Source organism: Atractosteus spatula, chromosome 1 (genome assembly GCF_055471065.1).
Source record: "Atractosteus spatula isolate fAtrSpa1 chromosome 1, fAtrSpa1.hap1, whole genome shotgun sequence".
In the NCBI taxonomy this organism is placed as follows: Eukaryota; Metazoa; Chordata; class Actinopteri; order Semionotiformes; family Lepisosteidae; genus Atractosteus; species Atractosteus spatula.
The window spans coordinates 39,307,740-39,334,744 of record NC_142706.1 but is presented as its reverse complement, the minus strand read 5'-3'; the positions used below and the strand labels follow the sequence as shown (position 1 = coordinate 39,334,744).

Here is a 27,005-nt window from a genome sequence, read left to right as displayed (position 1 = left end):
CTAGGGAGTACTGGAGACTCTACCTGTGCTATCTAAATTCCCACTTATCAATAAGGGGAGAGCGTGCAGCTACGCTACACTGACCAGCACTAACACCTGCTGTCAGCTCTGATCCTCTGTGAGCACATTACAACCCTATTGAGCCTGCTAAACAAACTGCCCTACAGCTGTCTGTCCAGCACTTGTGACGGCCCTCGGCGTAGACCTTCTGTAAGATGCATTTTCCTGAGTATCCTAAACACTCTCACAGGCCTATAAGCCAATTCAGTCCAAAACCTTGAGCCCTCTCCACACTGCAGTGCTCATTTTTCTCTCCTTTTAGGGTAGAGACTAGACACGGACTGCTAGCTTTTCCTCCCAGCTGCTCTTATAAGCCTCACAGTAGGTGTGACCAATCACACCAACTCCTTTCCCTCATGTACTGTAACATGTCTCTCCCACTGAATGCTAATTATTCATTAGGAGTAGCTCATTCCATAGGTTCTTTCACTGAGCATTCAGCATTCCTAACACGAAGTACTCATGATAAAGTAAAACCATCTGAGGAAAAACCATTATCTTCACAGCAATGTATTTTTTTCTTTAAATGTACATGATTACAATTATCAGTGATTGTATAGTGTGTATGTACACAGTAATAGTCATGAAATGTGGTTACTTTGTACTGTCTTGTGAGACTATTATCATTCAATCTCTTTGCAAAGGTGAATTATAGATGAGCATTAATGGATTATCTTGAAAGGCTGTGGTTAAATTAACTTGTGAGAGAAAAGCACCACTGAATACATTTAACCTGGGCTCTTATTTTCTTGTTGAGGCATTTGTAGGGAGGATACTTCTGTTGTAAATTTGTAAGATTTATTTCAGGATGTGTACACAGAATTGTTCATTCTGCATATGTGGAGATACTTTCAGGTGATTATTATTATTGTTTGATGTTTGATTTTTGAAATACTCCCATTGTGTTAAGTGGTTGAAGTGTGAGAGCTCCCTAAGCAGTCACCATACTCACAAGAAGTGTCTTGTAAAAGCATTCTTACAAATTATATCATCATCAATGTATAATAGAGAGATGCTGTGAGGAATGTCCCCAAAATGGATATGAAATTTTATATTAAAAATTAACAAGATGACATTTTGTTAATCTGATAGTGACAAGAATACTGCTTAATTATGTTTATTTTTTACATTGTTTTGTTTTATTTGAGTGTTTTTTGACATTGTTAATTAAAATAAAATAGAGACAATTTTCCCCAAAACATTGTAATGTGTGTACAGTATATATACAGAGAATCACTTTAATTTATGTTTAATTTGTAGGTGCTACATCTTCACTAGGCACTTCTGGCACATTACAGATGCATAGAGAACAAAGTTCACTCTCTGGTAAGAGAACAATCTGTTAATAATGATTAGCTGTTTGTGGATTTTCCCTGTGTGCACTTGTCTCATTATTGGAGAGGGGAGTTTCATTATGGCCCTGCCTAAGTCAGCTGTAAAGCTCTGTAGCAGTTGGTGAACATAAGAAAAATATCTATATCGCTTGGGTTTTGGGACCATAATACAATCTATTATCCTACTGCTTCATGATTCTCTGTTTATTATTTTCCTATTGATAAAAAAAAAACCCTTCAGGTCAATTTATGACAGATTCCAGTGAATCAGCAACCTCAGCATAACTTTGTATTTTGTTCCATACACTGACCACTGTAGGAAAGTGTTCCTTCTGTCTTCAGGGTGCTTTCCGAATATAATTTGAACTGCTCTCTTTCCTGAGTCTGAAGCAGAGAAAAGGCTATAATGCCAGCATCCTGCACTCAGAATTTTAAAAAGCTTCACTTCAGTCTTTAACTCAGAAATCTGATTTGCTTTTCTCCACTTTTTCAGTTTACCTTAGCTGTATGTATTGTCATTTTTTCAGGTATTGCAATAACATGTTTTTCTGTCAGCCATCAGTTAAAGCTGTTCTGGATTATGAAGAGAATTTTTGTATTCAATTTAATAATTGTAACTGCTGCAGTACAAGGGCTAATTGCTTTAATACTCAGAATGGTTAGCAAAATACGGTGGGCAATATGATGCATGAAAGACACCAGAATGAGAAAACACCATAGTCATTGACTGTGGCCCTATTCTGCAAATAAGTAGCCAATTAAACTTGACCAATTTATTTAAAAAAAACATAATTAACCATTAGACTAAAAAGGTTCTTTGAAGTAAGATCCAAGATTACTAGGTACTGTCTAATGGTCCTAGTGTACATTGCTTTTTACATTTTAATGTAACACCAATGTGGAAAAAATGCTTTGGAGAAACAGAAAGCAGATGATATCTTTGTGCTGCATAATACTGTAACATTCGGCCCTCCTGTGTTGAACTGCCTTGACCTTTTCTTCCTCTCCTCATGTGTTCACCTTCTTTCTCCTTGTTCCTCTATAAAAAGGAGGGAGGTAGACATTTTAGGATCTTTCCCACATGGGGCCTTAGGCTGTGCTGTGCTCACTCTCACTTCTCTGACTATCACACGCTTGTTAAAGAATAGAGGCCATAAACCCTGAGTACATGCTGAGACAATAAAAAGGGAAGACTTTCATATTGCTCGTCTTCAGCTTCTGAGGGGATTTTTAGTTTATTCAGAGACTGCAAAAGGACAGACCTGCTGAGCCTTTTTTCCATTTCTAGTGGTTTCAGAGTGAAGACCACAAAAATACAAATGACACAAAACAGCAGTGTCTCCAATGGCTGTAAGGTGAACTTCTACATCTTAATGCCAGGAGAGAAACATAGTTACAAATTAAGTGAATCTGTCCTTGCCATAAATGTTAAAAACAATAGTACAAATATGTAGAATTGTAAAGGATATAAACTTGCTGTTATATCTAATTCTAATTCTCATAATCTCCTTTGAATTTTTTTATGACATGGTCTCAAAACTGTAATAAATGTTAACCTTCAGTTGAGATTAAATTGGTCTTGTGGTAATGTTCTTTGATTAGATCTCCTGTAGAAAAGGAGAATTTGAAACAAAGTTAAGATTAAGTCAGTGTTGTTGGTGTTATCAGGAGTGTAGCGGAAAGTGTCAGAGTTATTGCTCTTACTAGGAGTGTTGTGGAGTGGGTGAGTGGGTGAGTGCCTTTGCTTTTACCAGGAGTATAGTGGAGAGGGTCAGTATTGCTGCTTTTGCCAGGTCCATGATGGAGACCAGGAAAAGATGACAGGATCCCTAGTGATTAATTAAAGCAAAGTTGGCAAAACATCATCCACATTTCTATACTGTATGTTACAAGGAAATTTTAGTCCTGTGTCTTGTGGTAGCTTACTAAAAAAGCTTTTCAAATATGCCCAATGTATGTTATTGTAAAATTGTAACAATAATAATTGCTTACACTTATATAGTGCTTTTCTGGACACTCCACTTAAAGTGCTTTACAGGTAATGGGGACTCCCCTCCACCACTACCAATGTGCAGCATCCACCTGGATGATTCGACAGCAGCCATAGTGCACCAGAATGCTTACCACACATCAGCTATCAGTGGGGAGGAGAGCAGAGTTAATGAAGCCAATTCATAGATGGGGATTATTAGGAGGCCATGATTGGTAGAGGCCAATGGGAAATTGTCAGGACCTCGGTTTTACTGTATGTCTCATCTGAAGGACAGGGCCTTTTTACAGTATAGTGTCACCGTCACTTAGGACCCACACAGACCGCAGTGTGAGCACCCCCTGCTGGCCCCCACTAACAGCTCTTCCAGCAGTAACCTTAGTTTTTCCCAGAAGGTCTCCCATCCAGGTACTGACCAGGCTCACACCTGCTGAGCTTCAGTGGGTTGCCAGTTGTGAGATGCAGGGTGATATGGCTGCTGGCTAGTACATAATGTATAACAGCAGCTATTCTGAGACAAACTTGATTTTACGTGGTTCTTGGTTCTTGCATGATGTAAGAAGGGTGTAAATAAGTTGGAGGGTTGGCGCTTGCCCAAGCACTGGGCAAAAAGCTAACATCTCTTTTTTAATGTTCCCATTACTTGTTCTGTGCCCTTTCCCACAATTTAATCTTCATTTGCATACATTTCAGGGTGATTTGCACAGTGAAACAGAGACAGCAATTATGTGATATGGCTTTCATAGCATCAGAGATGTTTCCTCATGTGAATTTTTTAATATCTAGAGACTAAAAATGATTGCTAACGGAGAAAGGTTTTGTGTTGGTTTCTTTTTTTTTGTAGATTCAAAAGGCAGCTATGAGCTGATGGCCTCCACCATTGAAACGCCAAAAAGATGTGAAGTCACGTCTGGTGAATATTGTTAGTTTGTATGTAGTATTGTTGAATATGAAGTTGAAAACATTGTATTTTTTTACCTGCCTTTCAGAAAAAAGTACATTTACTTATACAGTATGCTGTTCCTCTATTTCTTAATGGAAATCTCAACAGAGGACTTTATAGAGTCCTTTTATCTCAAACATGTTTCTCACAGAAACTTTCCCTTTGTTAGCTATGACAGCTGCACCTGCAGCTGGTATTTTGACACACTGTGCACTGTGCGTTGTTGTCTACTCATTTGTAATCACTTCCAGAGCATAGTTGTGCTGGACAGAATCTATTTCACTGCTGTGCCAAACATTTTATACAGAAGATCATTGAGGATAAGGTCACAGGACAAGTGAAATCAGTATTCAGTTTTAACATGTTTATTTTCTTTTTAATTATGTAATTTAGGTTTACCTGGCAATTTCCTATGGCACATATTGAAAACAAATATCCAACCACATGTGTCTTGGAACTTGGATGTCTGGGGTTACACTTCTAGTTCACAAACTGCTGATATAGCAAAAGCAAAAGCGTGACATTTTATTTCCTTCAGATCCATATATTATACCCAGGAAAGCAACCAGAAGTTAATGATCTCAAATGCATAGCCAAAATAAACCTTCATTTTCTTTAATGAGAAAGAAAATGAGGATGCATCAAGTATTCAAAGTCCACAGAAACACGGACACGGTCAATCTGTCTTCGGGAACGAACAGTGAATTATGTACAGATGACATTGGTAAAAACTAAAAAAATCACATACTGTATTTCAAAAAAGACCAGGAGGCACTGCTTTAAACAAAGATTGTGGGAGTATGGAACAAGCCTAGTATATTGTTGAGGCTGATACCCTGGCATCTTTCATTAACCTGCTGAATGATATCCTTGGTTCAATTAGCTATCGAAGGAAAATGTCGTTTGTAACCTTTCTTATGGTTAAAAGTTAAAGGTTTTGAAACTGAAGTAAGGATTAACAAATCCTTGGCTTCAGCCTAGTTGAAGTCATATGACATGTGAATGAAAAGAACAAGTAATGACCAGCATAAATATTGTCTGGGAGACTACTTTGAATGTGCGACCAGCAATAGACAGATGCACTTCTAGAGAACATTTGCAACTGTCATAACTAACAGGGGGCAAATGTGTTTATGCCAGAAAAAACAGCATAACATGCCTTTATTATGGAGACATTTTTTAAGCTTACATATGAATCTTTAGGTCATGGTGATTCTTTCTGCCTTAGTTATAATTAACATTTTTTAAGAAAGTCTTAAGTTTCAGAGCTTCAGCTACGTTAGCGATTCTGGGTACTGTCTGCTTTACTGTATAAGAGTGCTTTCCAATTCTACCCCAGTTGTGGTGGTTATGGAAATCTTTAAAGTGTCTGCTGGTGTTTTAGCCTTGATTAATTATGCATTGCTAGGGGGCATGTCAGCCATCTCAACGGACGTACAAGTGCCGGAAAAGCTTCGTGGTGAAGGGGTGACCTATGTTAATATTCCTGTCAGTCCGACGTCGAAGAAGCAGCTTCATTATATGGAATTAGAGCTTCAGGAACCTGGCTCTGGAGTTAGAGGTAACACAATGCATCTCCATAGACATAGGAAGAATATATATTTACTTGAAATAACAGATTTTGATTTCTCTGATTTTGACATTGTATGACACTTTGCTCTTTTCTGATGCTGCATTATTTTGAGGTGAATGAATATTGCATGATGAAGGTGGTTTAAAAACAAATTGTAGCAGACATGTAATACTCTGCTGCTCAGTGGAACAAGCAGCGGATCTTCGAGATCTCTGTAAGATGAACCCATGTGCTGGGTGAGCCAGCCGAAAAAAAACTGGAAACCACACAACAGCGCGCTAAGTTGGGAAACTGCACAACCGCATGCAGTCAGGGGAAAGCTGAGCAGTGCTGTGCACGCTAACGGACCGGGCTGAGTGGGAAGCACGCACAATAGAAGATGAGCTGAGAAAGCTGAGCACACAGGCAATGTGGTGATGCAGGTAGAAGCATGTTTAACTTGGTGACATAGCTGAGCTACTGTATGCACGCAGGCAGGGATGGTGGTGTAGCAGGCAGGGAATGCAGTTTGGGTCCATGGTTGGTCCAAACAACCAAAGTCCAAAGCACAATCAAAGGGTAGTGGTCGGTGTAAAGAAAGAATCAGATCCAGGAAACTAAGTAAAACGCATTTCTCGGCCAAAGGCAAATCCAGGAGACAACATTGTGGAAGTGAGAAGAGTCCACAGCCAAGTAAATACAGGGAATAAACAAGCCAAGGGGGATCAGGGAACAAAGTGGAAAACACAGCAGAGGCTAGCGATCCTTGCAAGGCTAAACTACAGAAATGGGAACAAGGAATCGAGGGACTCGTAGATAGTACTCCTTTACAGATCCCTGAGCAGAGTCAGAGCATTCCTTAAATATTCTATACCACCTAATGCAGGCGCGTATGAAAATTGCCTGCAGGTGATGCAGATTTCCTGTCGGCATGCGTTTCCATGGCAGGCAGCACTGAGTGAGTGATGGATGGGTGGCTGCCTACCCTGGCAAACAGTGGCTTGCTCCTCAGCTTTGCAATGGGGGCAAGCCTGACAATATGTTTTTGTATTTGCCAGGATGGGCTCTGGCTCACCTACAACCATGAATTGGAAGAAGCAGTAATAATGGGTGGATGAATGTTTTTGTACTATATGAAGTACTGCTTCATCCTTGCACATTAGAGTGATGAGGCATGAAAAATAATTGTCTAAAATGCATGACTGTACTTCAGTTTTTATTACTGCAGAATTATTATTATTATTCCTGTTATCAATTCTTTCTGTTGTATTCCAATACACTTGTATTCTAATACACCTGTAGCACTTGTCATAGTTAATCAATGACTTTCTCAGTGTTTGTGTATAACCATATACTATATGGACTAATGTTTGTATTGCGACTGCATCATTTCACTGTATTGTCCAGCTGCATGGGATCATTGCCTTTTTCCTAAGATGAATTCCGTGTCCAATGATATGTGTTCATAAGGGGCTTGTGGGATAGAACTGAACCTTCTTGCAGCTCTTAGCAGTCAATATGCCATCAATCTTATCAAAGATCTTTAACACCTTAGCTGAGATGCAGTCCTACAATTGTATTGATATGTTCCATTGTCTCACTCTCACTCTCACTCTTATACTGGTAGGTGTGATTTCACTTCCTGGTTCACCTTCAAATGACCTATTGTTGTTTACTACTAAATTTAGCAAAAATGATCTCAACTTTAAAGAGTACCACTCTTCCTGGTTTGGTTATTCTACTGTTTCAGTACTGCTGCCCATTTTGATTAAGATAAGAGAGGTAAGATCACTTAATTAGCCATATACAATTTTTTGTATTATGAATTTGTCTTTTCGTATACCCCAACTTGCTCTCCATGAGACACACAGACAGGGAGAGAAGCTTAGGGTCAGAGTGCAGGGTCAGCCATTTACAGTATATGGTGTCCCTGGAGCATTTTGGGGTTAAGGCCCTTGCTCAGAGGCTGTAACATGTCATTTACAGTAGCCTTCACTAGCTACTTTGATTTCTGTGTGCATTTCATATTTCCTTCTCAGGAGTCATAGCTTTCACTATACTACAATACTCTAGTCTGTGTATGGGTGTGGCACATTTCTCTCATGGCTTGCATGACAACCATATGATGCATTTCATTTTTGCAATTGAGATGGATTGTATGAGTTATTTCCATTTTACATATTTTTTGGTTTCCACATTTATTTTCCAGTTGTGTGTTACTTCTAATTAAAAAAAAATTAAGCCATGTTTCTCAAACATAAGCAAATTTGATGCTAATGCTATTCAACAGGGCTGAATGGTGATGCAGTGTTTAGCATGGCTGCTTTGCAGTGCTGGAGGCTGGGTTCAGTGCTACTTACTGTAAAACTCCACACAGATAGAACCCCAGGTCCAGGGAGAGCCCCATTGCTGTGAGGCAGTAATGCTAACCACTGCGACTCCATGCTGCCCATAATGATAAGTCTCCAAATATAAACGTAGACTCTAAATAGGTGGGTTTTGAAAGTATTATATCCTATTCAACATATTCTACAAAACCGAACAGAAATCTGCAATTACAGTGGCTATCAAAAGTATACACACAGCTTAGACCTTCACCTTTTATTGTGTTACAGTAATAATATATTTAATTGCTCACACCTGAAGAAGGCTCCACGGCCAAAACATTGTGTTTTCTGTCTTCTTTTTTTCAGCATGGAATAAACCTATTACTTGTTCCTTTTCAGCCTACGCATGCTGACGCAGCTACCCACCTGAATTATATATTTAATCGCTATGTTTTGTGATTAATTAACACAAAACACTTTATAATGTTAAAGTGTGAACAAAATTATACAGATCCTCCTAAATTATTATTATAATTTGTTTACATAAGCACTCATCTCCCTTGAGTCAATCTTTGGTAGAGGCACCTTTGGCAGAAATTACAGCCAAAAGTGAGTCTTCTTGGATAAGTCTCTATCAGCTTTGCTTATATAGACAATGCAGTTCTTGCCCATAGTTCTTTGTGAAGTTGCTTAGCATCCTCAAGTTGGATGGGGATTGTTGGTGCACAGCAATGTTCTCAATTACAATGAGGTCCGGGCTTTGACTGGCACACTCCAGAACACTGACTTTTTTTTGTTTTTAAGCTACTTCTTTGTTGCTTTGACAATGACCCAAAACATATAGTTTTGGCTGTATGTTTTGGGTCATTGTCCTGCTGGAAGATGAATATTCTCCCAAGTCCCTTCCAGATTGCAAAGGGTTTTCCTTCAGGATTTCTCTGCACTTTTCTGCATTCATTTTTCTTTCTATCTTCACAAGTGTCCCAGGCCCTAATGCAGTGTAGCATCTCCATAGCATGTTACAGGCACAACCATACTTCACAGTATGGATGGTGTTCTCAGGATGATATGTGGTGTTATGCTTGCACCAGAAAGGTCAATTGCCTTCTGGCCTTCTGTAATTGAGATTTGATGTGAGTTGTTTTAAACAGTGGCTTTTGTTCTGCCTCTCTCCCAGGAAGCCCATGTTTGTGCAGCACCTGGGTAATTGTTGTCATACGCACAGTTTCTCCCATCTTTGCCATGGAAGACTGTAATTCCTTTAGAGCTGCCACAGGGCTCGTGATGGCCTCCCTGACTAGAGCTCTTCTCCCCTAGATCTTCAGTTTTTGAGGATGCACTGTTCTGTCCAGATTCACAATTATGCGGTATTTTCTCAATTTCTTTGTAATGGATTACATATGTGCTTCTGGGGATATTCAGTGCCTTGGAATCTTTTTCTACCGTTTCCCTGATTGGTGCTTTTCAATAACCCTATCCTAGATTTGTTGTCTTTATGATATAGTTTTTGTTGGGAGCTGTACTAATCACTGTGGGTTTTCCCAGAGGTAGGTGTATTTGTCGTGAAATAATGTGAAACACATTAATTGCACACAGGTGGAGTCCATTCAACTAATTATGTGACTTCTAAAGACAGTCGGTGACACCAGAGTCTACAGTATTTAGGTGTGTCATAGCAAAGGAGGTGAATACTTATGTAATCAGTTATGTTCTGTTTTAGATTTGTAATTAATTTAGGAGTATCTGTAGACTTTTGTTTTCACTTTAACATACTGTACTACAATCAAAATTAATTGCTGCTGACAATCAATAGTACAAACCTCCAGTTAAATGCATTTTTTTCAATATTGTAACACAACAAAATGTAAAAAACGTCCAAAGGTATGCTTTTGATAGCCACTGTATGAAAGTAGAGACAAACATAGGAAACAAAAGTGAACTTACATTTATTGTGTTGCAAAATTCTGATTGTGAAAGTTAAGTTGTGAAATGTCTTGGTGCCATCAGCTTTATTCATCAGTTATTCATGTTTAATTATGAAACTTGTGTTTTAACATGCTGAAGTATTGCTTTGCATCAAAGGCTTGATGTTTCCATGATTTCTATTTTACAAACTCATATAGCACTGCATACAATTTGTGGCAGGTAGGGCAAGGAAATAGGTAAAATTAAGAAACACAATATAAGTGATTTTAATTATACTCCCCCCCCCCCCCCCCCCATTAAAAATTAAATCCAAAATAAAGTAGAGTGGTCCAGTTTCTTAACAATTAGCATAAGTTAGCAATTAAACCCATAATCCCTTTGGTTTACTTAACCGAATTCTGCAGCGCACTTGAGCATTTTGGAATGTGCCAGTTTCTGAGGCGATAAAAAGTAATTCTCATTGAATTTATGAGCTGCTGTAATGTTACTGATGTAAAGTAACATGCATGGATTATGTTTTTGTTCTGCAGGAGGGGGCTCTACCAAGTACGCCCAGATTGATATCACTGCCACAGAGACAGCCCACAAAGTGGGGACCCAGCATGCTCAGTTCAGAGAGGAACGTCTGCAAGAACTTGAACAGAAAAAGAAGGGTGCGTTACAGTGACCTGATTGTGGAACATACATTCACGATCCATACATTTCCAGGATTTTGCCTGATGTAGGGGAATACTGCCTTCAACAGTCTTATAAAGGCTCTACAGAAAAAAAAATGGCTCCAGACATTGTTGTGCATTTTTTGAAAGCAAAGATAACTGAAGCATAGTGCAGTTTTATTGTTAAAACTTATATAGACATAAATCATCTACTATATACCTTTAAGGGACGTTACTACTAAATTGAGTGGAATACATCTGAACAGAACAAGACTGTTCTGATAAGTTTTCAATCTTGACAGTGATGCTTTCATAGTAATTTTTTCCCCATTATTCTATTTGCACAGGCAAGGTCTTCATCAGAATTAGTCCCCTCTTTTCAGTGCTTCTTACCTTTGAATTCACTGAAACCATTATGTTCATGCTGGATTCTACTTTTATGACCTCTGCGGTGTCAGATGTCTCATTGTCTGACATTATGTCACTATCAGTACCTCTGATATTTAACCTGTTGGACATAGTCTGTCATCCCTTTTTAAACCCTTGTTTTCTCATAATTATTTGCTCTAGAACTTTACAAAATAATTTTATATAACTATAAGGGTAAGAGGGTGTACAAACATTTGTGTGGAAGTAACAATTTTGTGCTTGTAGACTAGTACTCTCTGTATATGTTATTTTTATATCAAGTTTTGTGATTCAATTTGTAATAACATTTGTATGCCTTGCAATAGAGATGAAAGTTTGTATTCATAGGCTGGAAAAAATCCATTTGACAAGGCAGAAAAGGCAGTTTCTAGTGACTATCACACTTCATCTTTAATTTTTAAATAAATACCTCTAAATATCAGTCTTACTCTAAAAGGACACTTCCACTAACCTTTTTGTTTATTTTAATTGTAGTGCCAGCTGGAGTCATTTAATAATGGATCCTTGAAATATTTTGTCTAATAATTATACAACAGTAATACTCCAATAGAGCTACAGAACACATTACTTTATTAAAGGTTTTATGATGGATGTTTTAATATTTTTTTAGATAGATACAAGGTCATTCTGCAACCCTAGCTTCTGATGGCTGTTCCTCACTTTTGTTTGATGTAAAATTACCAAATGGTGATAGGTTTTAACAGTTATTATTAGAGCTAAACATGGAAGTTTTTGGCCAGTTTCTGCTGCAATACATGACATAATGTACTGTATAATAAATAGGTAACACTTAATTTGAATGAAGTTAAAAAAACACCGAACTACTCTATATAACAACATACAGCCTATCCAGACCTTTGTGCCAATGACTTTGTACAAGCATTCAACTATTTGTAACTGTTCCCAGTGAGATGCACTGAGAGCTGAAAGCAAAGCAGAACTCCAGGTAGGGAAAAAAGTAAGGTGAACATCACAGAAAAGACCACTGCATTCTTGAGTGCTGACAAGGGCTTTAATGCAGTTGCAGGTCAGTAAATGTGGTCCTGGCACGTTTATGTGAAATTGTATTCCTTTAAGGCTTTTATGCTTTATAGTGTTTATGAAGGAGTTCTGACAGTGTTGTTTAGCCACCTTTAAGTAAAGTGTTACCAAACATTTTCTTCTGAAAATAAAACTCTGCCTTGGTCTCCTGGAACTATTGTACTAGAAATTGTTTTAATTATCCCAGGTAGATTTACTTTTAGAGTAAATCCGACATCAACTTAAATTTAGAATTTTTCTTTCCTTATCTCGTTGCCTAAAATGTTCAGTTTGTGTAGAAATGTTTAAAGACGTCTTCTGACATGTTAAAACCATAGCCCAAGATCAGATGCATACAATGTGAATGTATCACAATTGCATTGTGATGCAGTTAGCTTCTATCAACTGTACCATTGGCACATTGTCCCCTTATTAAAGACAGAGGGCCATTTAATATTAATGTGGTAACAGAAAGTGAAAGGGCTCAGCTGTCCAGGTGTTTCAGCAAATCAGATTCTTTTTGTGGTGTATGCAGAAAAACTACGTGAATGCTTTACTTCAAGAAAACTTTGGAAGAAAAGATTGTGAGCATCAGGGGACACCCACAGCACCCACAGTCAGGTGTAGCAGTTGTTCTAGTTGTAAGATAACACACTTCTAGAAGATTTTTCCAGGTTGTGTCAAGAAACTATATACAACTGGAAAATCCTACATTTCAACCTCTGCTCAGACCATTGCTTCTTAAAGAGCCTGTAAATACACTGCTCTTTAGCTGACTTGCAAAGCCTGACATTCTATATGTAGAAATTTGATGTAAATCACAAACCATTGTAAGCAGTATTTTTCAATGTATTAGTTCTGATCTTTCTATTTCTATTAAACTGAAAATTAAGTAATGGATGATGTTGCAATTTTGCATTATTTACAAAATGTAGCTGTTTCTGAAGAGCCTTAATCCTGCAGGTTCTATACAGTAATGGTACATCTCTAAAGCATGGCTGAAGACCTGGGATTTTTGTAACTTATCAACATGCCACAAAATTAAGAGTGGCCTCTGCATAATAGTGGTTCAAAGAATGTCTGTCTCAGTAAGTCGTTAGTCATGTAGTGAATTTCAAGCAAAGATTCAACCACCAAGGAGCTTCCAAAACAACCCAGGGGTAAAGCACAGACACAGACCAATAAAACGGTATCATAAATTTCAAAGAAACTTAACATATCTTTGAGTGTGGTGAAGTCAATCATTAACAAGTGTAAGACACCTGGTTAGGGATGCAACTGGGAGGTCAATGGTGACTTGGAAAGAATTTCAGAGTTCAGAGAGTTGGCTGAGATGAGGGAAAATGTGCTTCGGTCAACAATATCCCAGTCACTTCACAAAACTGGCCTGTATGTGAGATTGCAAAACCTGGCTTATACTGTACATCAAAAGGTATTTGCAATGAAGCTTTTAAGTAATACTGCAAACATGTGGCAAAGGATTTTGTGGTCGGACAAGACAATATTGGAATTTTCTGATCTAAATGCAAACTGTTATATCTAATGCAAATCCAACAACGCACATCATTCATTCATTCCTACTGTCAAACATGAACGTGTCAGCATTATGTTATAAATCTGTTTCTCATCAGTAGGGACTGGGAAGCTTGTCAAGACTGATGGAAACAGATGGAGAAAAGTACTGGCCAAGTTAAATTCTAGAATAAAACACCTATGCTTGGACAGTAAAATATAAAGTCATAGACACTCTCTCCAGAGATACTGTATAATAAGACGGCTTGAGCTAATCTGCCAAGACGAATGGTAAAAAATGTACACTTCTTAGTGTAGATAGATTCCCTCTTTTTCCAACAAGTGCTCTTACACTCTCAAATACCTCAGGTGTGGAAATCAAGCATTACTCTAAATTGATGTTTCTTAATTAGCTTCCCGAATCATGGGACTCTGCTGCCCTTTAACGTTCATTGAAAATTGAGATGGGTAATTTGATTTTAATGTTTTTTGGCTCCAAAAGTAAATGTTGTAGATATCAAAGCAGGTGGGTTTGTTTATAGGTAACATCATTTCTTTAGGTTTCAGAGCTGGGAACTCTAACATTTAAGTGAATCAAGATTTCAAATAAATGCTCAGCTACAAATCCAGAATGACTTTTATACTGATTACAACTGAGAAGGTGTGCTCCTAACTTTATTTTTTAGAAATAACACTGTAAATCTTTCAGCATTAATATAGAACTACCAACTCTTGCATTTTCCAGTTTTCATTCCAGAAACAATCTGAAATTATTCCTAGCTGTTGCAAATTGAGGGTGACCCTAAGAGATCTGTTGGTGGCTTTCTATCATGAGGATTAGGTACTTCTGATAATCTCTTACAATACAAGCCATGTCTATACTACATTGTACGTGTAGATTCATTTTACATAGCTGATAACCTACACTGCTCGCGTCTTCAGAGTGTGTTCTGTTCTTCTACTTATTGCAAAAATAACAAACTCCTCAACTTCTTGTCATTTCTTTCTTCGTTGTCATCCATAAAAGACAGATATCAATGCAACTATATAATCAAACAAAATTCAACAGATACACTGTAGTGTTTAATTAAACTCGATTTTAAGTCCATTATATTAATGCCACAGCTTATTAAACAATATTCATGCCATAGACCATTGGTACATGAAATGGCATTCCAAACCATATCTTTTTTGTGATATTGTATTAAGGAATGCTGTGTTGTGCAGCGTGTTTTACATCTCCACTTACAGTAAACAATAACCTGCTTTTCATCATTGCAAATTATTTTTTTAATCAAACATTTCACTGCAAATAGGCTCCAAGATGGAGTTGGTCAACCAATCATTTACCTAGTCTGTGACCCCATGGACCAGTCAAGCAGTTCAGTGCCAGGGTTTTGACTGACTGCTCAGGGACTCTAGTAGCAATTGGGCTCAACAGCAACCTTGTAAGCATCCTATAATTTATGGTGTAGAAAATCAGGACACGGAAATGTCATATCATGAATAAAAATTATCTACTCCGTGTTATATATTTAAATTTTATTTTTACACTCTACTTAAACATATACGCATACAATTGGACGTGAAGTGTAAGAAAATGGAGCAGGATATGGTGCCTCGTGCTCTGTTGTGTTGTGTGGGTGCAGACTGCAGCATTGACTGCAATGGGCACGTCACAGGAGAAGCAGCCGGATATTAGACACACAAAAACACACGTCAAACAGCGCACCTAGTGCAGCTCAGCCTTTACGACTGCAGCATTCCACGTCAAATCAAGGAGCTGAAATGATTCTTGTTTGCATATATGCTCTTAAAAGCAGCTGATGGAATTAATTGGATCAGTTAAACCACTGCTCACACCTCTTCAGCTGCCTTTGCCTTCAAAAGAAAACCTAGAGAATGGCCCTACCCTGGTGTAGATCCAGACCCTAAACTCAAACCCAGTTGATTTCTACACGTTTGCGTCGTTGTACCCAGAATCCAAAAGAAAGGAAGCAATATTTAAGCTGGTGTACACACTATAAAGCTGGCTTTCCTTACATGTTTATCGTTATTCATGTGTTTTGTTTTTTCAATTCAATTCATTTTAATATAGTGCCTTTCACAACAAGGTTGCCCAAGGCACTTAAAGCTGTCTGACAATACCAATCTGTCAAGTTCTATGAAATCTATCAGATTTTTCAAATCAATCAAGATCAAACATTCCAGCTACATAAGAAACCTTTCCTTCAGGTTAATGGAAATGGAAGTTGTGGGTGTTCAAACGATGTGCTCACATCTATGCTGACAAACAACCCTACCTGTGAGGGAAAAGGTCCATCAGACCCAATCATTAATATAAATAACTCCTGACAAGGCTGTGGGCTACTAACATCACCAGCTGAGAAACACCAACAGGCCTCTTTCAGCTTGAGTGCAGGGCATTTATTCTCAATAGGTTTGTACTAGTAGTATTTGCTGCTCTCCACATTCCCATTGTTCTTGTGCATTTTTCTTGGTTTAAACATTGACAGTTAAATCAATAATAAGATGATTTGCAACAGAACATGCAGACAAGCATTTCAGGCTCACAATGGCCTGCAGAGAGTACTGCACCACTTACTCAACACTTTCCACAGATCATACAAGGCTTTCAAGTCTTATCAAACTGAAATTAATCATTAAAATTAATCCTCCTCAGTGTTGCAGTACTGCACCCAGGGAAAGAAAGCAAAGGCACATATATTATGAATAGATACAAATTAATGAGAATCTAACAGCTTTAGTAGCAGTTCAGCAAGAGTCACAATGATTCTACTGACAATTTTGGAGAAGTACCAGCTTCACTGTATTAAATTTATACAAAATCATCATTGATCAAAAAGATTCATACTGCTACACATGGTGTTTAGAACAAAAATCATGTCAGGCTTGAAATAATAAAATGATAAATCATGTTTAGCACAAACAAATATGGAATAAATACTGTTAGACCCTTTAAAACTCTTTACAGTTGATCTTGCAGAGACTGAAAGCATTTGCACTGATTTAAAGTCAGAAAGAGTAAAATCATCACATTGTAATCTCGCTCAGAGTTCATTGTGCCGGAGTCCAGTCCGTGTAATCTTGCTTGTCAAGTCCTGCAGGTGCTTCTTCATCTGAAACAAATGTACACCTCATGAGTGACAGTCATAGCACAAACTGAACTAAAGCTCATTTCACGTACATATTTCAGGAAATGCCGCAGATATTCAAATTAACAAACTTCTTCATAAGAAAGAAAGGAAAACAGGAAAGAAGCAAAAGGGAAAAAAACAGTAATTTAACCATTCTATTTCAAAATAGAAATGGTAACAAATAGATTAATAAATTGACTTAGTGTTGTAAAGGATAGAAATAACATACCTTATAGCCTATTTCTCGAGTTTTTTCAGATAACATGTCATATTTGTCTTTATTCCTCTGTATGTGCTCCTTGTCTCCCAGTGCCTCCACGTGCTTCAGTTTCTGATGTGACAACTCCAGCTGCTCTTGATAATGCTGGTGCTTCTCAACCTTTGTCTGAAAATGGCTCAGCTCCTCCTAGCACATATAGACCAAAGTTTATTTCTAATGAGAACTTGGCTACAATTCCTCTATAACTAGGCATTATAGCTTCAGCATACACAAAAAAAAAAATCATTTAGAGTACAAGACATTCCCAACACCGGTAAGTACACTTGCACTATGATTTAAGGATTGCCTGCAAAGTGTACAAGATGTACAAAGAGTATATCAGCACATTACTGTGCTGATGTGTCCGAAGGTACACATTTTAATAGCAGTACATTAGTAATCAAGTGTTTTTAGTTCTCAATCACAGCTTTTAACAGTATTGTTTAGATTAGTGGTGCATAACATTTTCAAAACTGCAGTACAGCAATTTTAATTATTTTAAAAAATTCTTACTGCTCCAAAACCATGTCCAAATAAGTCAATATTCAGTCAAATTAGGTAACTAAATAGAAGGTGAAAAGATACTAAATAATAATACTGAATTCCTGGATAAACATCTATTTAAAAATATATGTTTAATACCAAGAGCAGCAAAAATATCTTATCCAAACACAAAAACATAAAGATGGAGATTTTATACAATGTAGGAATAAACATACTTTAAGTGTGTCAAGCTCATCTTCTGTGAAGTTTGCTCTTTTGGCCATGTCCCAAAGCTCAATGACTCTTGGTTCTTTAAATTCTGCAAGTATATATATAAAAAAAGCATTCACAAACAACAAATGAAAAAAGTCTGACTCTGACAGCTTAAGACTTAAACCAGAATTCAGTTGATATTATCTAAGTTTGCATGTGTGTGCATGAGGGGGTTCTACAAATGTTTGTGATTAAATGTATTTTTTATATTTTCATTTATGATTCTATAAAGGATCAGAAGACCACAGAATCACGTTTACATGATAAAGCTAAGTGGCGTTTTAAATACTCAGAATGATCAAATGTAAGGGGAAATGACTTACCACTGTCTTCATTAAAACCTTGGTGACTAATCTTGCGCAGGCGCTCAAAACCTTGGTTGAGGTTCCTCATCTTCTCCTTAAGATCTGCATGCTTTTCGTGAAGAGCATTAGTTTTGACATCTGCTTCCACAGGGCTTATCACATTCTTGTGGATCTCTGAAACAATATTAAAAATTAATATTTGCACTTACACAGCTGACCTGTATCTTACAGCAATTTAATGAAAGCTTCAGGATTACTTCATTTGATTAGGAGCACCAGTTTGCCGGCTTCTGTTTGATATAGGATAATTTGCCATTAAATGTCTTTACAAATCTAGCATTCTAAATGTGAGTGAATATTTCTATTAAAAAAACAGAATTGCCCTGTTTTGCTAAAGTATATATCCATACCCTAGTGTTAACTATAGCAAAAAGATACTCTGCTACTCTGTATATACTCTGATTATGCAAATGCTACATGCATATCCAGTAACTTGGTTACTTTTGTTGCATGTTGTGCTGGATCTTCTTTTGTCTATATATTAACTCTAAGTCAGGGACTTGAGATTACAGTGGAGTCCTTTGCCACCTGCACTCAGATGACACCTGGAATGATACAAGAATTACCAGTTTCTGTTGATCACAAAATTGGGAAGAAACAAGGAAAAAGTATCAACATAATTACTTGACAGAAAAGCATTCTACATATTAAAAAAATAAATAAAACACCACTTTAATGATGTGAAAAACTCTTATAAGATGTTTTGAGAAAACTGGCACCTTCGGTTCTGCTGACAGCATCCATTACAATGTTGTATTCTTGGATTTTTTCTTGGTGGTGCTGAAATTCCCTTTGAAGATTCTTAAGTTCCTCCTCTGAGAATTTGCCTGAAGTTTTTGCCTGTGAAAATAAAGTACACTGGCTCCTTTACTGTCTGGCTACTTAAAATGGGGAAAAAACATTGTGCCAAACACAGCTAATTCACGAACCATGTTACTTTCTTTTAATTGAAGGTGAAGTCAAAGGCATTATCTCCATAATTGACTCCTAAACTTAAATTGAAATACTGGAGATAAAAGAAGGTTTGACAACCTTTGCACAACTTTCATTTCCATAATTAACATTGATTTTAAAAGATCATATTAAAGTGACAGTCACTAAAATGACTACACAAGTATAGTATGCACTAATATGGATTAATCATATACTGTCCATCCCTCTTTTTATTAAACAGTCAAGGAATTATGCATGTTTTTAAGTATAATACCCTGCTTTCTTTATAGGGAATGCAATTAAAACTATGAGGAGGTTGATACCATGGCTTCATGGTCAAAATGCTAGATGAGATCTTCAGATCAACTACAGTCCACCATTCTCTTTCCAACCACCTCAGATCTCCTGTGGTCTGTAGAAGTTAATTTCTCAGCCTTTAACGTTAGCCTTTAACAACCTTTGACCGTACTGATCATTTTAATACAGCAAACTACAGTCATTCTGCTGATGCAAAGGTTGTTTCTTCCTGGAACATGAATCAGAATTAGAAACTGGTTTCTTAGTTTCTCTTACAGGTGGTTTTCAATCATGCCAATGTCAGGCAGTGTATATTACTTAAGGATAAGGTTGTATGTCTTCCATTAATGACAATTATATCTTTAATTAATAGAAATTCTAATCAACTCAGTTTATCTTTACAACACAACTTGAATACCAAACTGTGCACCAGAAACAATGCTACGCATCAACATAACTATTCAATGTTTGTTACATTTTAAAGAATATTTGGCCAACAAACTACATATATAAAGCTTAAATATTGCAACAGCCATATCACTCTGCAGCTCACAACTGGCAACCCACTGAAGCTCAGTAGGTGTGAGCCTTTTCAGTACCTGGAGGGGAGACCTCCTGGGAAAAACTAAGGTTGCTGCTGGAAGAGGTGTTAGGGGGGCCAGCAGGGGGTGCTCATCCTGCAGTCCATGTGGGTCCTAATGCCCCAGTATAGTGAGGGGGACACTATACTGTAAACAGGCGCCGTCCTTCGGATGAGACGTAAAGAGTCTCGAAAAGAGTAGGGGTGTAACCCCTGCGTCCTGGCCAAATTTCCCATTGGCCCTTACCAATCATGGCCTCCTAATAATCCCCATCTATGAATTTGCTTCATTACTCTGCTCTCCTCCCCACTGATAGCTGATGTGTGGTGAGGGTTTTGGCGCACTATGGCTGCCGTCGCATCATCCAGGTGGATGCTGCACATTGGTGGTGTTTGAGTGGAGTGTCCAGAAAAGTGCTATATAGGTGTAAGCAATTATTATAATTATTATTATTAAAACTTGTCGGCATAAGGCATCACTGTATGTTCACATACCTTAATTTTGCACAGACCAAAAAAAAATTTAATTCAAGATGAAGGTTAACATTTAGCATTTTATAAAATTCTCAAATCATTTGTCTCCTGTAGCTGAACTCTGGCATATAACTGAATAGAATGTTTTGATTTATGACAACTTAAGGCGCTTATTGAAGCGAATCCTCAGATTCACATGACCCACATACTGCTCCCACTGCACTTAAAAGTATACTTGCCAGCTCTTACATACCAGATCAATAATGGTAAAGCACAGCTCATTTCAGTTTATACCACATCCTCAGGCCATTGCTGAATTCAGCTGGCTGAGGCCGAGATGCATTTACATCACTCAGATCAAGCACTTGCTGTAAATCTTTGTGTATTTGCTCCGAGTTTTGGCACTCACTCCTACACACTGTGCCCTTACATAGATAATGTGTATTGTCATGCAAGGATTAATGAGAGAACATTAGACATCTTCCTCACCTTGTTCCACAGTTTCTCCAATCGGGGATCATCAAATGTATCAGAATCTTTACTTTCATGGTCTTTAAGATAATTGGTTTCTATAGGCCTTGTGTCCTTTTTGCCATCAAGGCCATATGTGGCAAGAATTACTGCAAAACAAATAAACACAAGTATACATGGGCAACAAAATAATTTTAGGCCTACAACTTGTCCGTTCCAAAGAATAATGCTTGATAAGGTTGAGCTCCAAACAGGAGACACCCTTTGTTTTTGACTAAACCAGCAGAGCCCTGGATGTCTGCTGCACCATAAGCTGTTGAAGGTCTCTTTCACTGGAGAGCTGGAATAAAAACCTAAACAGTGGCCTATAGGAACTGGACTTGGTGTCGTTGGCCTCAACAAAGCATAGGACTAACCTTCTTCTTGATTATGTTTATTTCTACAGTGCTCAAAGAATGAGGAATCATATGAAATTTTAGAACGACACTGTGCTCCGCGCACTAATCTGCAAGACCATGAATTTTGAGACTCACTGTTGAAATTGCGCCTCAGCTTTGCTTCTTTTTCACCATCCTTATCGAGTCCCTCCGCCTTCAGTTTCTTCCACTGCAGCTCTTCCTTCTCCTGAATCTTAAGGTCACTGTGCAGCTCTGCCTGCTTCACAGGAGGTAGCTGCATCTGATCCAGGAAAAAAAAAAAAGAAGAAACATTTGGGGTAAATACGGTGGAGATATTAGAGATCAATGGCTGAAGTTGTCGTCGTTAGTGTGGGCAGACCACAGGAATGTTCCTCCATACAACCAGTATAGAAATCGTTTTATGGCAATCACTGGTGTTTATTCCCCATTCGTCCTAGAGGTGCTAGACTGGTTTATAATTCATTAGTACAATAGGCCATAGCATGGCACTGATCTGAAATTGAAGCAGAAAGGCTGAGTGACCTTTGTTGAAAGATTAAGGTGGTGCTTCTTAATTCTAGCCCTGGGTTACCCTTGTGCCTGCTAGTTTTTGCTCCAGCCTTCCTAGTCAGAGAATAAATAATATTCATTCATTCTCTATTTGAGAACTTTTTGTATGTGAGACTTTTCAGAAAAAAAAAAAGAATGCTTTCAGCATTTAAACATCTGAAAGATTTGTGACCGGCATGAATCCTGTAATAATTAAAGGTTCAGGACTGTACTCATGCAGGTGTGCTAGCTGAAAAATAACCAGAGGAAAAAACACACAAACTATCACTGTGGGAGTCTCTGATACAGTGTCATTCACTTCTTTGTCTGTTGACCACCAATCGATTCACCTATTTAGAGCTCTTTAGGTAGAAATAACAGATCACATTCTTAATTAGCAAGCTGAGGAAAGACTGTATGCGGTCATTGTTGAAAATAGTGCACTTAAAGGTGTTTTTGAAAAAAGAATGCTGAGTGCAGAAAAAAAGTGTAAACCAGAAAGCCGATCAGTTACAGGCACAAATTGTCATTAAAGGCCCAGTTGGAAGAAAAACCAGCAGACACAGGGGTCCTCCAGGACCAGGATTGAGAACCTGGACTAAGAGAGTTCATGAACTTTGGTATTCTTTAACTCCTGATAAGAGTATGGCGTTTCTGATGGAGTAATCTGTGGAGAAGATAGTGTTCAAGAAATTATCATCTATAATATGCAAGTTGGGTGGCACAGTGGTGCAGTGGTAGTATTGCTGCATTGTAGCTCGGACCTGGGTGCTACCTATGTGGATTTTGTGTGTTCCCCCTTGTGTGAGTTTTCACCAGGTGCTCCGATTTCCTCCCACAGTCCAAAGACATACTGGTGGGTTAATTGACTTCTGGGAAAACTGGTCCTATTGCGAGAGTGGGCATGCTTGTGCCCCATCCCCCGTCTTGCACCCTTTGCTTGCCAGGATAAGCTTCACCTCCCTCATTACCCTTTATTGGATGCAGAGATTAGAAAACGGATTGATTGTCAACTTCTAAGGCTGGTAGCAAAACCTCCACTATCACCTCCAATACCACTATCTTCTTTCACTAAGACCTCAATGTCGATTTCATGTTTATTGTAGCACAGTTAAACGAGTGACACAAACAGGATTCATGGATCTTGCATGAAATCCAGTTGCTACTCAGAGTTGCTGGTGTGCAGAAGTATTCCATCACACTGTACCCTCAAACCATACAATCCTATTACATTACGTTAACAAGGTCGATCACATATTTCCTGTCCGCTGGTAGCACTGCTGGAGTCGAATGATGGTGGGTGAGTGTATCCTGAATCTCCCAACCTTTCAGTATGTAACTGCAAGCAACACTTTCCTGGTGTCCCTTCTGTTTCACTAAACACTTTTTGTGCACGCACCGAAAACCTTTGTAAATGAAAACCTCCATGCGCACACGTTTTAAAATGGTTGTAGAAGTGCTACTGAGGTGTGGCCAAAAATGGAATGATTACCACCAAAAAGTATCCTTCTTTTGTACACCCTACATAGAACGTATGCAGCTTAATGGTTATAATTTTGAGCATTTTACACTACTTTATATACTATAATTCCTGCAGCTCTCCATACTGTTTGTATTTATTTGGCAAACGTTACAACGTATAGGAATGAGCAAAGGTTAATTCCATGCTGAAAAACAGTCTGTAAATGGCTTCAGCAGGTGTGACTTGAAGGCTAAACAGCTAAAACATTGCGTTCTTCCTGTTATTATCCTTTACTTGTTCCTCTGCAGCCAGCACATGCTGACATAGCTTCCCACTCAAGCATCTTAAAACATAAAGGCCTTGCTAACACAAGAACCTCAAAGTGCCATTCTGAAACTTTGAAAGTTTAGTGTTCTAATCACCAACTTTAGGAATTAGTCTTGCTTTTAATAAAAGGCGACATTCACCATGTGCAACTTAAGTCATTTGGCTAGATCAACTTCTATATACAAGTTGGGGTGGTTAGAATGCACTGGGATTCAGAAGTCTTATTTTATTAATATGGTCCCACACATTCTATGATGCACCTAAAGCATACAATGTGTACCTGAGCTCTGCCACGACACAGAAGTCAGTACATAGTGCTTTTCAGAACAAACCAACTTCTTGATTTTCCTCAACACAAATCTCTTTGTTGCAACAGGAACCAAAATCTATCAGTTACTATCGGCAAGTCCTGAAAAACCTGTGCATAGCTTGTTAAAGAAGAGGCATTTGTGTTCATGCCTTCCTATTTTTTTTAAAGGAATGTCTCCTGGAGAACAATGTTCATTTCATTTTAACAGCACTCACTTAGAGAAGTTAATATTCACTTCCCCTTGTTAACGATTACTGAGAAAACTTTTACAACAGACTTGAACAAAGGATCCAGTCTTACCCAGGTAATTTAAGCTATAATACTTTTAGAAAAGGTGATTCTTCAAAAGCTCTTTCGCACATTTTCTGAAACAGTCCCTTTCTTTTACGTAAAAGTGTTAAATTTAGAGAATTTTAAAGCAATGAAATCAAAATACTTTGAACAAACTATTTCAAACTGCACGTGAAACAATTTGAGCTGCATCTGTTTTCTGTTTTATTGGGAGTAAATTAAGGGACCCAAAAAACCATCATAGACCCATTCTAAATTATTTTACTGAATGGTGTGATGTGTTCTATTAGCAGTTACATGTTTTACCCAAAGGACAGCAATGAAAGCAAAGTATATTATGGTCTCCCACTCCCTCCACTGCAAATTCCCACTTCAGTCTGGGAGATGCCTCTGTGTCTTCCATCTCCACTGCAATATCTCTTTCAAACAAGGTATTCAAACCATCTTCTCCCATATCTTGCTGTAACACCGTTTCAATGACTTCTTGGTCGGTACAATTTTGTCAGGGTGTTTATTTATACAATAAAGCTTGAAGAAATGAATCAAGTCCCTCACAAAAAAGCTATTCAGACATCTTTCTGTCGGCAATTTAAAATTACAACAATTTTGATGAATAAGGTGATTATTCCACACCGTATTTGCCATGTGCTTTTGTAAACTCAGTACTTCAGGTACATAAAGCAATGCATACAGTCTAAACATACACAGTCCAGTGCTTTTTAATCGAGTATATATTCCATAAAACACGTGCTTATTTCTCCATGTATAGCGTGAAACTTCTGCACAGAACATCCGACATTTTTTAATGTAGTTATTAAGAATTGAAAGCATCCAAAGTTTATACGACATATATTGCATTTATTAACAATACAATTTTTTCAATACCATCTGGGAAACAGAAGACTGTATTCAGTTGTACAGACACCAGAGATACCAATGCAAACACATTATAGAAAACAATCAAACAGAATTAGTTAAACCTCACTGTTTGCACACGACATCCTGTTAAAACTTACCCGCAGTGCTTTCTCCCAAACCTGGTTTATTTTGGCGATTCTGAACTCCGGAGTGTTTTTACTATCAGTAGGTTTTGGCTCATTCATGTCTCTGGAATATTTACTTCCCAAAACGCCAATCCACAAATAGGAGATTAGCATAAAAGTCACACTTGACATATTCATTTTCTTAAAAAATAACAACGGAAAATGCAATTTTAATACAATTGTAAGATTAGCACCTTACAAGTATCTCAGATTCACTTGGTTGTTTCACCAATGTTGCCCTGAGTTTAAAGGGAGCGGAATACTGTGGCATTATGGGATATGCAGTTCATTTTAGCCAGAGCACCACGTTTAAACATACTCAGTGATGCTGTGTTTATACTACATTTCCTATAATGCTCTCCCATCTATTGTTTCCTGGTAACAGGGGTAGCAAAATGCTTGGAGCAAATGGGGAGCATCCACGCTCAACAAGATGAAAACGCAATAGTACTGTTACGTTTTAGTGACGTAGAAAAAGCACGTTTTTCTGATTTTTAAAAATATCAATCACAATGACAATCACCGAGAAACAGATGCTAAAATAATAATAATTCTAAACTTTTTTTCTCTACCAGTAACTGAATGACGCATGCAAGTTTAGTTAAAAACGTCAACTGTCTTTTTATCTGAGGAACTCAAAGCCCCCCAGATCATTGAAACCTACTATCGATTATTCTAGTATTTATTAAATATCTAATCTTTTAACTTAATATTATCATGAATACGTTTTGTTAATTCTAATTTTTGTAATAATTGTTCTAACTTTTATAAGGCGATTTTTGTTGTTACTTCTGCTTACGTGTTAACCGTTGTAGTTTCTAAATAAAACGTTACTATTATAAGTAGTCTTATTTAATCGTGTCTTAATTTAAGACGATTAACATTCCTCTTCTGAATCTGTAAAGTGTGTCAATGTTTTATTAATACCTTAGGTTTACATCCATTGACTAAGTTCAAGCACAATGGCCACGCTAATTAAAAAGGTAGTATTTTAGTTTCCATAGTTACAGAATCTTGTCAAAAACATTTGTGTCAAGTTATGGCAACAAGAATATGATTAAAAATTCCATACTTATATTTTTATTTGAAAGTGTTTTTCCCCTTGGCATTTTGATACAGAATTATTAACCAAGTGTCCTAGGTATCTGGGGATTTAAGCAACATTTCAAATGGAGAAAAAATCGGCGAAATATTTTATCGTCAACAGTTTGGAAACAAAAACTGATGAAGACAGAAAATCCAGACCTATGCCACCAGATGGTTACAAAGTGGGAAAGCGGATTCTCCGTAGAACTGGGCTGCGAGAGAGACGGCGCGCAGCTGCAGGTAGCTTTGCAGCGCAAACATCTTTGGTCTGTATTGCATTAATTATTAGGGCAGTCTAGTCCACAGTGTCCAATTTGGGTGGTCCTTAGTTGCCTATTTTATGCGCGAGGTATACGTAGATTATTTTTTAACATTTTAGAGTATAATAAAGTTTTCCAAGATCTATAACCTCAATGTAAAGTCAAAGTTCGAGATTGACTAGACCAGCAACAAACTATACTTGTGTGTATTTATCTGACACAGCGTTTGAACAGTCA

The 27,005-nt window shown here is 37.7% G+C and overlaps 2 protein-coding genes across 5 annotated transcripts in view; one reads left to right on the top strand and one right to left on the bottom strand.

The window, feature by feature from the left end:
• dok7b (docking protein 7b) overlaps positions 1-13,110 on the top strand; it is a 49,663-nt gene extending 36,553 nt beyond the window's left edge. For 2 of the 4 annotated variants that reach the window (XM_088911340.1, XM_088911366.1), the window contains 4 exons: positions 1,321-1,386; positions 4,229-4,306; positions 5,736-5,888; positions 10,663-13,110. In XM_088911340.1, coding sequence (XP_088767466.1) covers positions 1,321-1,386; positions 4,229-4,306; positions 5,736-5,888; positions 10,663-10,799 — 434 coding nt within the window. In that variant the 3' untranslated portion in view covers positions 10,800-13,110. The remainder of the gene's footprint in view (positions 1-1,320; positions 1,387-4,228; positions 4,307-5,735; positions 5,889-10,662) is intronic. The other 2 variants (XM_088911349.1, XM_088911357.1) reach the window with 2 other exon arrangements.
• A 1,709-nt stretch (positions 13,111-14,819) lies between these two features.
• Positions 14,820-25,675, bottom strand: lrpap1 (low density lipoprotein receptor-related protein associated protein 1). Its single transcript, XM_088911378.1, has 8 exons — positions 25,396-25,675; positions 21,576-21,720; positions 21,061-21,191; positions 19,007-19,127; positions 18,246-18,401; positions 17,886-17,968; positions 17,137-17,313; positions 14,820-16,889 (listed from the first exon to the last, which is right to left on the bottom strand). Exons 1-8 carry the CDS (start codon positions 25,558-25,560, stop codon positions 16,821-16,823), a joined length of 1,047 nt encoding a protein of 348 aa, XP_088767504.1. The 5' UTR covers positions 25,561-25,675; the 3' UTR covers positions 14,820-16,820.
• Between the last annotated feature and the right edge of the window lie 1,330 nt (positions 25,676-27,005).

What these genes read in the sequence shown, in the direction of transcription:
- lrpap1 (XM_088911378.1), bottom strand. Translation starts at nt 25,560, where the DNA reads ATGAATATGTCAAGTGTGACTTTTATGCTAATCTCCTATTTGTGGATT. An exon ending in TTTGGGAGAAAGCACTGCGG is followed by an intron (nt 21,721 to 25,395) that starts GTAAGTTTTAAC and finishes TTCCTGGATCAG; the next exon opens with ATGCAGCTACCTCCTGTGAA. An exon ending in TGGAGAAACTGTGGAACAAG is followed by an intron (nt 19,128 to 21,060) that starts GTGAGGAAGATG and finishes TTATTTTCACAG; the next exon opens with GCAAAAACTTCAGGCAAATT.